At 38.8% G+C, this 12,858-nt stretch overlaps 1 protein-coding gene across 8 annotated transcripts in view; it reads right to left on the minus strand.

Annotated features, from left to right (window-relative positions):
- LOC139120249 (solute carrier family 4 member 11-like) overlaps positions 1-12,858 on the minus strand; it is a 47,938-nt gene that overhangs the window by 25,798 nt on the left and 9,282 nt on the right. For all 8 annotated transcript variants that reach the window (XM_070684481.1, XM_070684486.1, XM_070684483.1 and 5 more), the window contains exon 2: positions 4,132-4,570. In XM_070684481.1, the coding sequence (XP_070540582.1) occupies positions 4,132-4,525 (394 nt within the window). In that variant the 5' untranslated portion in view covers positions 4,526-4,570. The remainder of the gene's footprint in view (positions 1-4,131; positions 4,571-12,858) is intronic.

Raw genomic sequence — 12,858 nt, forward strand, 5'->3', positions numbered from 1 at the left:
AAAGTTGTCGTGTCATTAGGCTGTACGTATGTCCCACTCAATGTTATGTACACAAGATATGCTGTAGACTTGACTTCGTGGTTCTAACATAGACCCTTGAGCGGGGTCTATGGTTCTAAGGACATAGAATTGACAATTTTCACACTTGAAGAGAAACCCGTTGAAAATGTGTACCCAATTTTTTGATGATCGAAATTTTGTTGAAGCTGGCAGCGTCCCTATTTTGATGGATTTTTTTCTGGCCTTCACGTTCAACGCTGCGTGTGTAGAATCAACGGAGGCACTGCTGTTTTGTTTAAATTCTGCGTTAGAATTGGCAAATGGAGAAAAATCACTCAAAGCTACTAAGGCCAGCTTTGCAAGGTCACAGATGCACGTCCACGACATTATTGATTCAGATCAGCCACTAAAGCTAGGTAGCTTGTGGAAAACACAGTTAACTACCCCCCCCCCTCCCCCCCGACACACATATCACTGTGCCGAAAGGTTGTTCAGTAATCTGCAACTGCGATTTCGCCTATACATGAATGTTGATATTTGCTTTTCTCACAATGACTCAGATTTATAGACCCTCAAGAAAAACTTTTTTCTCGAGGGTCTATGGTTAGCAACGTCATGTGAGAACGTGGGGCTCTCTTTGTCATTTTTCTCGAAGGTACAGCAACGTGTATTTTTAACCATTAAAATACTTGTTTGACAGGGAGGAATACAAATCTCTCAATTCTACCACGGAGCATGGAGGTAGCGCTCTGAACTTCCATGCTCTGTGTGCTACCTCCATGATTCTACGTATGGGCAGGGCTCGAAAATTCTCGCCGCCCGACGCCCGTGACAAGTGAATTTTGAGTCCGGGCAAGTGAAAACAACATTCTCCCAGCCCGACGGACAAGTGAATTTCGATGAGGCCACTGCATGACTGTACGTACGCGCTGCCACCCTCTCTAGTTCTTTGAGTGTACCGCTTTCGATATGGCCGGCTGATAAAATAGCTCTGTTCTGCTTGGTTACAAAATGGCAAAATATTGACGTCTTTGCACGCTTTTTTGTTTTTTTTCTTCTCATGAAGTCATGTCACGATGCCTCCTCAATAGAAAACTAAAATGTTGTAAGGTGTTGAAACCATTTACCCTCCTTCCTACAAAGTTGCAATGTATTGAACAATTTACTCTCCTTTCTACAAAGTTACAAATTCCCTGGTACGTGAAGCAAACATTGTTGCTGTTCAATATTGCAATCAGGGTCCCTCAGTCCCTCATGGACGGACCGTGCTACAATACAACATGGACGTATAGCGATCGACCGTGAATACACTGAGGCTTGGCTTTGCCTGTGTGAGTCCCGCGTACCGACGTCCTTTTTAGTCCAAGTTTTACCTACATTGCTTGAATCAAAATTTGGCCTGCAATTACTCAGTTTGATAGTAAAAACCATTATTTTAAAGGAAACTTTCACAAACAGAGTCAGAATACAAGGGAAAAGGAGAAAAACTTGAGGTTTTCTGAAAGGTCAAATCTGGGTCATCTTATGTGATGTCATGATGAAGACCCCTTAAGTACACAATTATGGTGCAAAAGAAACCACCTAGGGAGGTCTAATAGGTACAATCTTATGATGAAAGGTAATTTCTTGCTTTCCAATTTAATGGCATTTAGCTTGACTGCCAGTTTTAAATTAAATTTTATTAACAGTTATGGCAAAGGGAAATTGTCAACAGTAGTTGCAGTAAGCATATCCATTTCAAATCATCACATGAATATTTCTGCAGATTCCTCCAGTTTAATGATGTAACAGTGAACATCACCAGACATTTCTTGATGATATCAAAATATCAAATGAAAATGTTCCTGGGCTACAATGTTATCATTATCATTAAAACTATTACTACTCTTTAAAACATTGGGAAATGAATTGAACAATATCCTTGTATCTTGTTTTAAAGGATTTTGACCTGACCCTTTTTGTCTCAAGAAAAATACTTATGCTGAAGATGCTATTGAGCCTGCTTGATCACAACTATGACACAACACCACAATACTTGTATCTACACTGTCACAATGCTACCAAATGCTTTCTTCTGCATAGAAAATTTGTATTTGTGTGGCTAACAAAACCACATAAGGAGCTTGTAGTGTTTATGTATGATAAGTTGTCATACTGTGAACACTGACTCAATGCTGCAGAAGTATTCTGTATCTGTGGTAATATACACTTCACATTGCTACCTGATTTTTAGAATTGCTACCTAATTATTTCTTGTGGCAAAAGTTTACCACTAGAAATGAATAAGTATTTCCATCCATTCAATGTCATAAAAACACAGATAATTAATGTAATAAAAACTAAACAAATATTTCTTTAATGTAAAAACTATCATGAACAACATACAAACATCTTGATATGTAAAATTAGGAACTCCTGAATGCCGAGAAAGCTGTTGCTACACTTGAGATCATAAACTGTTTAAAAGTTGCTCAAAGTGGCTACAAGAGTTTTGATTTGACTAATGAGTTGGCTAATCATTTTGGTGACTTAGGGGAACCCTGCAGTTTATGCACATACCACGTGGTAGCAGAAAACTAAATGATACTGAAAGTTTTACATGGGCACAATTTGACACAACACCGGTGGCCTATTATATACTTACCCTTGGTGCACCTACCTGACTTGCCTATTTAACACAAGGTACCAGGTCATGATGACACACAATGACAATGTACCGTTGTTGTTTTATTGAAATATATTACATGTCCCCCAAATTTAATTTGTCCCCATTAAGACCTACTAGGGTCACTGTGTCCCCATGCTAGCAAAAGCTGGCTGAAACACTGTGCATGTACATTACATAAGATATTATTTTTGATACACAGACTAAGGATACAAATTTATCAGTAAGTTACAGCTACTGTTTCTTTACAATGACATGAATAAAACCATACACATTTACTCCTTAAATCATCTGAAATTCAGGGCAAGTGAATTTTCTTCCAGACAAGTGAAATTGAAAATTCACTTGCCCTATGGCAAGTGAATTTTAAAAAAAATTTTCGAGCCCTGGTATAGGTACTGCTAGCTTATCTCAATGGTGATCAATCTATGTCGAATTGTTTGTTTGTCGGGGACTATGTGTGTGTTTGCATTATAACACACGTTTTTGGCAGTTCAAGGGTGAAACATGGAGTCCCGCTTCTACAGCCATGGGTGATACAGCATTGTTTTTAATCTGACATGATGACCTCGTAATATACGGGTCATGCGACTGGTAACCTTACAAGATCTTGCAGGTTTCCGTATCCTTTGTTTATAAATCATTTTACCTTTGTCTATGGTCTCTCCACAAAAAGGTAGTGCTTTTTCCGACGAATGTGATTTTTTTTTTATTTTGACTTCACGCCCATGACAATAGGCGACGCAATGTAACCTTATCGGAAAACTCCCGTGCCCCGATATTAATCCATAAACAATAGATGGTCATTACGTCACATCAAGGATCGATTTTTCATGCAAACATTGTTTAATACGGTATGGTTTATCTTTGTCAATTTGGGTTACTCAGATGAAGTATGGAACGCTATGACTGGTCAAGCGTGTTTGCCGTGTAATCAATAAGATCAATGTTTTCTGGTATGAGATGCCTCTTTCAACCTTGTTCAACCTTGTAGAATTGATTTCGAGGGTTAAATTATTGGAATTACTACAGGTCTATATATAGTCAACATTGTGTTTTTCATGTCCAGGGACAGAGGTGTGTCTTTGTTTGTAAAATAAGGTACATGATTACAATAGACTGCCATAGTCATTTGAAAAATAAACATATGCTACTTGGAAATGACCTTTGCAAAGCGTCCCCATAACATTTCAAACGTGTCGCGGTCTGAGCGTAACAGTAAAAATACCTCTACGGTTTTGATATCATTGGTAGGGGTTAAATACGAAATGAAACATTCATGACGACAGACCTGCACTCGAAACAAAATCTTCGTGTATATACGGCAGGCCACTTCTAGTTCGGACACGACGAATACTCAAGAGTCAAGGTACTTTTAAAGTTGAACAAATATTGAAGCACTTGTGATCATGTGTCTGTCCATAGATGTGGCATGACTGTGGAAATGTACATTTAAGTTATACTACCTGTGAAGCTCTCGGGCTTTCCCGTTTTCTCATCGACTTTAACGTGTAGCGAGTTCATGTCTGCTGCTTCGGAGGTGCCCGCGGCCGTCCCGTTCTGTAGCTCGGACGCACCAGCCTCGTTCGGTGATGCAGTTTCTTCCGGTTCAATAACCATAGCCTCGTTCACGTATCCGTTTCCCGTCTTCAAATGCGCGTCATCGCCTTCTGCAGTCTGTGCCGTGTCATTATCAACTGAGCTTGGTGCTAAGCCATTGGTTTCTGCGTGGCTAGTAGTCTTGGGTTCTGATTTGCTAGGGTTGAGAGGTTCGATGTCGTCGTTGTCAGTCTGAACCTCAACCGTCTTTGATTCGGGTGGCGTGTTTTCGATCAAGTTAATCCCAGATACCTGCGACATGCTGAGATTCAAAATCGATTTCCAGGTTTATCTTTTCGTGAATGGCTGGGGAATAAAAAGCAAAGCAAAATTAAGGAAACTGCGAAATCTTTATGAGCGAAGCATGCAAGGGGAACAAAATATTTCCCCGTGTTGCTGAAGCAAAACGGGATTTTTTGAACCCATTCATTCCACGAGTCACGTGACCCACCTCTGAAGTGATGATATTCCCTTGATCTCAGGTTACGTAATTATTATAACCTGTCATTTACGAAAGACATTAGACATAATGAATGAAGAGTAATGCTACCAGCTTTTACGAATGACTTGACAAACATTCCGTTATCGCCAGTTGCGCCAAAGTAAGTAAATTTTATATTACACGTTCACTGAAAATTTTGAAAAATGAGTATGTAAACGGTTAAAATATAGAAAGAGAAGTTTGACTTTGGATTCAAATTCGTGCATTAATTCACCATTATCACCGATAGATATCAATAATTGAAATGACTGCAACCGGACCTAATAAAGTCGCATAAAAATATCCAAGTGAACATCACTATATACTTCCAAATTTGAAAACAAAAATTTAGCGAAGGTATATTTGAAATATGAGTGTGAACCGCCAGAAAAACGTAACAAAATGGTCGCCTGACGGCTGTATTTGATTGGATCAAAAAACAAATTGACGTGAAAATGCAACCCGTGTAATATCCTTGTTTCCTGTAAGAAATATCGGCGTGAACGCATACATGAATATATTAAACCCAATCAACATGCATATTATAAACCATAATGCGCCATCCTTGTGCCAAATTTGATAGCTATACGGATGGCAAAGTGCAAGTGGGACGTAACTCAGTTTTTCAACCAACTGAGTTAAGCCTCAAACTCTAAAATTCAATTTGTTTGCAGTTATGGTTTTATGAGTAAAGGGTAATTTCATAGATATATCAAATGTCATAAATGAGTGTTATAATAGTGTAATCACTTTATGTAAATTGAAAAAATGTGGAGTTACGTCCATCTTGCACTGGCGTTTTGAGCAAAAAGGACGTATTTCATCATGAGTTACGTCCTTTATAGGCCGTAAGTCATTAATCTTTACGGCCCTGATACGGCTTTTGCGGCCCGAGGTCGTAAGGCAGAAGGGCCCGAGCGTGCGAGGGCCTGTACGCCGTACGACCAAGGGCCGCAAAAGCCGTATCAGGGCCGTAAAGGTTTTTAATATACCTTATGGAATTATAAATATGTAGTTTACATAATATTCAACATTGTTTAGGAGAGAAAAAAGCGTGCGATACCTAAAATTCATCGCCATTTGTGTCAAGTTTTCATAAATGCGATGGCCGCTTCCCGTCGCGGATTGACATACATAATGACGTCATTTGTTTACCTGCAGAATTCTAGAACACTCTATGGCGCAAAGCAACATACGTGACCAACAGAGATCCAGGCTGAAATCGAGGTGAAAGAAGGACAAAAGCGTGACTTCAGTTTCTTGTAATTTATACTGAACAGGCACGCACTTAGTGTACACAGGATTTCACTACAATTTAAAAATAAAAGTCTATGTCACAGGCGCGGCTCCACTGTCGCCACGCGCAACTACGATCTGAGCGAGCAGACGTTCTCCTCATCTCGCGCTGGCTTTGGAACGTTTGCGGATAGCAACGCGCATAGTAACCAGAATCAAGGTAGTTCAGAAATGCACGCGATTGCCCATATTTGGGCACCGGGCCGGGGCGTGATACGTAAAAAAATGCACGGATCTGAGGGCGCTTTCTCCCATAGCTTTACACAGGCACATGAATGTAGGTATACGATAACATGAGTTACGTCCCTTATGCAATGGTTGGCTTTGTGTTTTTTAATAAAATATTCCCGAAGAGCATCATCATTACAAGAAGTTTGTACAGGTTGATGTTTTTTACATTTTTTCCCGCGCTAAACAGGCGTAACTATTGAGTTACGTCGTCAGTGCACTGATTTTCGAGTGCAAAAGGGTCGTAACTCAAGTTACGTCCCTATTGCAATATCAGTTATATTGACTATATTTCAACTAAAAATTCCCACAAATTCCTGGAAAAAAACTGTCAAAAACTTAATTTTGACCAAAACATTAGTTACGTCACTCTTGCACTAGGCTATCGATAAGTTCCGGTACGTCTGAGATGGCAGCGTGAAAGTACATTTGTACATAACAAAATGGCGGCTTGCTAGTGGCATCGAAAAAGTACGTTTACTTACTTAAGCATCAGTGATTTTTCCTGATTAATAGTCCGTGTAGACACCCTAGCAATAATTACGAGGAAATCATGACTGCGCTTAGTTAATTATTGAAATAAAGGAAAATCATTATGTGTGTCAAGTGATGCAGAAATCTATGATAAAAATCTGTCCATGTCGATTAAACTTCCGACCACTTTGCGGCAGAACGCATGCGCTCTGAACGAGCGCCTACGACTCAACGAGTGCACGATGATTGAAAAAGAAAAACAGGTGAATTGCTGTACTTTTAGGAATAGTTCAGCCAAAACAAGAAATTTTCAAATATTATAGATATAGTATGTTTTGTTGCTTATCTTGACAACGTATAGGCTACAGTATAGTGCGACAACATAATTCCTGGCGGCGGTGTTGTTATCAAGCAACTGCAGAAACAAATAACTAGCGCCCGGGCTATTATTAAACAAACATAAGCCGTGCAAAATAGAACTATGAATAGGCCTGTACCGCTTTGAAAAACAGAGTTCGCCAATGATTTAGCTTCTCACGATCGATACAGCGGGACCGTAACAGCAGCAGCATATTCAGCAAAATCTGACGCACTTATCAGAACCCAGGAACCATTAGCCAGTAACACGAGGACATAATTTCTTCGGGCGTGACGGCTTCCAAATCGAAGAACACGTTCGATCGAAACTGGACAATGGCAAGAAGAGAAAGCTTCACATATGATAACGCCGAGTCTTTCCAAAAAATTATTTCCGGGAATTTTCGCGCAATGCCCTGATGTGTCCCAAAAATATGCTTTCGCAATTTGTTTTATTTGGAGATAAACATCGACTTGGTGTACACGATATCGTGAATGGCCATGAAAATTGTTAGGCTTCAATTACGTAGAGAATTTGACCCACTTATGATTCACCGATACAAAAGTCTCCCGGATAACGACGGTAATTCTATTCGTTATTCAATTCGGTAGTTGGTCTCTAGTGCAATTTAAATTTCTGTTCGAACTCGGAAACAGGGCAAAAAGATGCTTATTCCTGAGAAATACACTCTGTCCACGTCCTTCTTCGGCGTTGGAATGCGAAAACACAAATTCCGCAAAATGCTCCACGCAAGCTGTTAAGTGTATTGGCATCATTAAAGTAGAACGCGCCTCGGGAGCAGATTCGGACTCTAAAAATTTTACAATTCTTTTTGGTCTACCATCTGTTTGGGTGGGTTCATTTTGAAGCTCATGTAATGAATTAAGTTTTCATAATTTTGTGAAAACAGAAAAATTACCCCCCCCCCCGGCCATTTTGAATTTCAAGTTCCAGTAAATAATTTGTTTCTCTATTAACGATTTACACGATGTCCCCCGATTTTTATGTTTGATTTCCAAAATTAACTGTTCTTTGGGGACGTTTTAGCAAAAGTTTAAACTTTTAATTTCTGGAAATTACAATCTTAACACTAATACCTCGGTAGATACTGGTTTTGTCAAAGATTGGCATAAATTAATATGATCCTTAAAATAGATACGGTGATGACCAGGAGAAGAAATTTATGAGGAAAATACTTTGGACTATAAAGTAATAAAAGTAAAACGTTGTCACCCCTATTTTCTCGAGTTTGGGAAAGTCTGCGATCAGTTCATCATAGATGCGGCAGAGTTGAGACTCGCGAACGGGTTACACAGCAGTGATTTATCCTCCATAACCAGAGTCAAAAACGCAGAACGTCTGTTCATCCTAGAACGGTGGTTGTGCTCCTCCACAGATCAAAACAAACTGCCTTATTAAATAATTTAAAGCAGGCTGATTCATGATGGTACGAACAGCTCCTTAAATGAATACTTAATCTTCCTTATCGGCAGAAACTAAAATACGCCAACGAATATACATTATCTTGCATTTAATATTATTCTATATTGCCCACAAATCATTGTTATATATTTATACATGACAGATTACTGGTGAATAGTTTAAAATATTGAAACATAATGGAAAAATATAAGCTACAAATCATTTTTATATATTTAACATTACATAATTACTGGTATTTAAATACATTATTGAAAATGAGTCGATTCGATAAATTTTAATTTCTCGGGTTGTTCCATCATTAATTGAAAGTCTTACTGCTTCGGACTTTTTTAATTAGTTAGGGAGTCAGGGTACTGGGAATAGTTTAAGTCAAGCTTAATATATCATTCTTCTTAGATACAATTAAAGATTCCATATCTTGACCTTAAAGCACGCTACGGTTCATGCACATACTACAACGTATGGCAACCCTGGTACAATTCGATTAGAAACAAGAGATATGTTTTATTGCACACTAAATTAGAATGTATAGGATCATAATTCATTACAAAAACAGCTGTGTACGACGTGTCTAGTCTGATTCCGATCAAAAATGTACTCAAAGTGCACGATATAAGAGTTTCATTGTGCGTCCACGGTTAGATTTTCGCGTCGTTTTAGAGGGCCAGTAAATTTCATGGTTCTACTCCCAAAAGGATGTATTCAGCTCGTTAGATCAATCTTCACATGTGTAACTGCATCGTTGTCGGGTAAATTCTGGTCAGAACTAAAATTAAACTGTAATAATACCAGTGCATTTTACACGCAATAACACTGTGTTGACAAGCTAAGCAATAAAAGTGTTTTAACGTGCTAGGGAATTAGAAGCACAATGCACATTTTACAGACAACACGGAATACGGTGGCAACAAGGATCAACGCTACAACTACTTGCCTTTTCAAGTCTCGAGCTAAATGAGCGTCTTGTAATTTATGCTCATCTTGAGATGTCTACCTTTTAAATTATTAAAACGTGTAAACAGCATTAAATTTGAGTGTTCTTAGAGTGATAAGACTATTACTCATACTAAGCTTTTTATAATTTGAAATTTGAACATAAGAACAAATTAGTTTTTGTCTATATTGACATTTAAACAGAAATTTCCTTTCCACGCCGTCACGGTGGAAATAGGGATATTCTAGGCAGGTGAGACAAAAGCAATATGTTTGATTGTTGTGTATTCATGAAAGCATCTGCGGTAAAATTTAAGGTATTATCGTCCGGTGTAATGATGCAGTTATCAGCAATCGCCGCATGTCTGTTCCGATCATTGCATTTGGGGTATTTTTAAAAATTACACCTATAAATTTAGCTACAACATAGTCTTATGAATGGATGCGACGTTTGGGGAATATGGTTAATAAAATGAACCAAAGTGTGTAGGATCTCAACGGTACTTTTTCAAAATGCACGATTATAAATTATCACGCGAGATTACCAACGATGCTTTGCGGTCGATAATTTGTGTGCCGGGGGATACACGTATACAGGTCATTCGCTAACACTATTAACTTCTAGCCGACAGCTGTACGTGAACGCAAAACATAATGAACACAAGTGAAGGCCACACATTTTGATACAGATCGAGACGAAAATAATTGTGATATATATTACACTATTGCTTCTTTCATCGTTGTTGTACTTTCTCCGTCGTTATTGGAAAAGAAAGAAAACGGAAAACTAAGTAACAGTCGATAAGCAAAATGTCCAATAGCAAACCTTTAAACCTGAAAGTGTTAAACCAGTGGCTTTACCAAACTGTAACTCCCATACTATTTTGCCGGGCGGGTCGAGTGAAACGGACATATACTACAGACGACTGTACCATGGAGCGACGAGACACGCAACCAATATTTCGGTTGCAAGGTGTCGCATTACGGGACAAGCAATCTCGAATGTAAGTGCATAACAACGGGCTCATCCCTTCTTGTGCCACTCATATGTTTGTTTCTTGGACTCCTTCGTTCTGGCTGAATAGAAATGGATCCTAGGGATACTTTTCAATGCTGACAAGTTTCTGGGTAGAGTACGTTATAGGATATTTCATTCCACGGACAAGACGACGCATTTTAAGCTACATGTAACATGCGCCTCGAAAGTACAAGACTTCAGCTTTTGCTGAAACTTTTCTCAATGAAACTTTCAACCATTCTCTCGCCAAATGAAGGATAAAAATCAGGTATCACCGCGCAACGGTACCAGAGAACGAATTACCTAAAACTTACCGATATTTTAAATTCAAAATGGCTGCCATCCCGGCGTTAGCTCTATGGAGAAAAATAACATTTTCGACTTCGAAAAACCAAGACGCTGAAATTTTTTCTTACTCCAAGAGCTTCGAAATGAGCCCCATAAGCGCTAGACAACAAAAGTACAGTAAAAATTTGAGAATATTTATCCCCGAGGCTCTTCTACCTAACAGGGACCGCAGCAATGACTTTTGACATTTTGCCATGTAAATAATATATAATTAATTCCAAGAGCAAGTATAGGTTTTTTAACATAATCAGTACATTTATACATTTTTTTCCTATTCTGTGATATATATGGACATGTATTAAGGTCCGAAATAAAGCAACAATAAATAAAATAAATGATCGTTATCGAAAACAAGAACACTTTCTTCTCTACTCTTCTTTCACACAACATACAAAGTATTCAGTTGACAACACATCAAATGGCTGTTCTAATACTGTGAACAAGTACTGTGCGGTCGACGGCACGTCTTTAATATCACCTGTCACGTTTTTGCGCGCCGCAAACGACAGACTACGAACAAAATGTAAGTTTAAAGTTTTTTATATCGATGTGAAGATGGAGTATTGTTTCTGTATACCGATTAGGGTGTCATCAATGGATCACCTTTTCCCACTTTCCATCGCCCTCTCAAACATTTCCTCTCATCTTTTTTATCCTTTCACCGTCATGGCTTGGCCGAAACCCGTTCTTATCGATGGTAAGCGTGGAGGTGTTTAGGAAATTGGATGAGCAGTTTAAGTTGTTAAGTACAGCTTCACTCGAGATTCCGACCGCACGTTTGCCGCGACTCGGGCCTCCTTCGAGAAGCTTGGCATGCATAATTGAAATCATTAGTATCGCCCTCTGGAGTCTGAAAGGGTGATGCTATTATCTCGAGAATGGGTTTAGTCAAATACTGAACACACTGCCCTTTCAGGAGACTCATTCACCCCAGGCTAACAGGGGCCACACGTTGATTTGGGTGTTCAAAAGACAAACCAAATTAATCCAACGTGTAACAGAAAATAAGAAATAGCCTGGACATGATATTCTTCTTGCGTCCTGTAGCATTTTCGCACTTGTGAATATTTAATTGCGAGTGGCTTAACCTTTTTCATGATTTAATTTTCACATAAATGTCAAATTAGTTACTGTATCTGATATCATGCTATATAAAGCAGGTGTAAAATTTGGTATTTTTTTCTAATGGATCATCACAAAATACGACTGCAAATGTCACTTAAGGTTTATATACGGCACAGATCACAAAATGCGGTATAAGTTAATCTTGCCTTTGTGCAGTAAGAGTTCATTATCATACCAAATTAAAATGATTAAATTTTACAAATGACTGTTCTCACGTCCCTTTTTTCAAAATACAAACAAAAGTGCAAAATTTGTATTTTACCAATTGTCGTTTAAGGCCTCACGATCAGTCGCTTTTGTTGACAAAATTCTGCAACTTTATAAGAAAGCACGTGTTGTTTTTGTCATTATCTTCCAACTTTTACTTGTTGACATTGAAGGGATTCTATTTCCGATTACAAATTTAGTGTCATTTCAATCAATTTTCTTTTGTCCATGACACGTTCCTGTTCACAATTTGAATTTTGCCCAAGGGCATCTCCTAAATTTACCATAATTGTCGACCTACAAACTATCATGCAAAACGCACACGCAGAGTGGCCGATAAAAAGAAACATGCAGATATCTCCATGACGTAAGCGACACTCGGAGAAAGCAAACATTGACAGCCTCACCCCATCAATTCAGTGACGAAATCGCTTATTTACGCCCAGTCTGGTAGATATTTGTTGATGTGTAGATGTGTGCGGATATCTGAGACGCTAAATACTTGAAAGTTTGACAATTTACCGCATCACATAAACGTCGAAATTTGAACTGTATCAGAACCCCGGATCAGCACCTTTCGGTTATTGCAACACCATAAAGGTATGCCCACGGTTGGCCTGATGGCGTAGACGAATTGATTGCAGACGATAACAGCGACGGATAGCGTGGGCCTATTATAATTG

Source organism: Ptychodera flava, chromosome 20, assembly GCF_041260155.1.
Source record: "Ptychodera flava strain L36383 chromosome 20, AS_Pfla_20210202, whole genome shotgun sequence".
Classification (NCBI taxonomy): domain Eukaryota; kingdom Metazoa; phylum Hemichordata; class Enteropneusta; family Ptychoderidae; genus Ptychodera; species Ptychodera flava.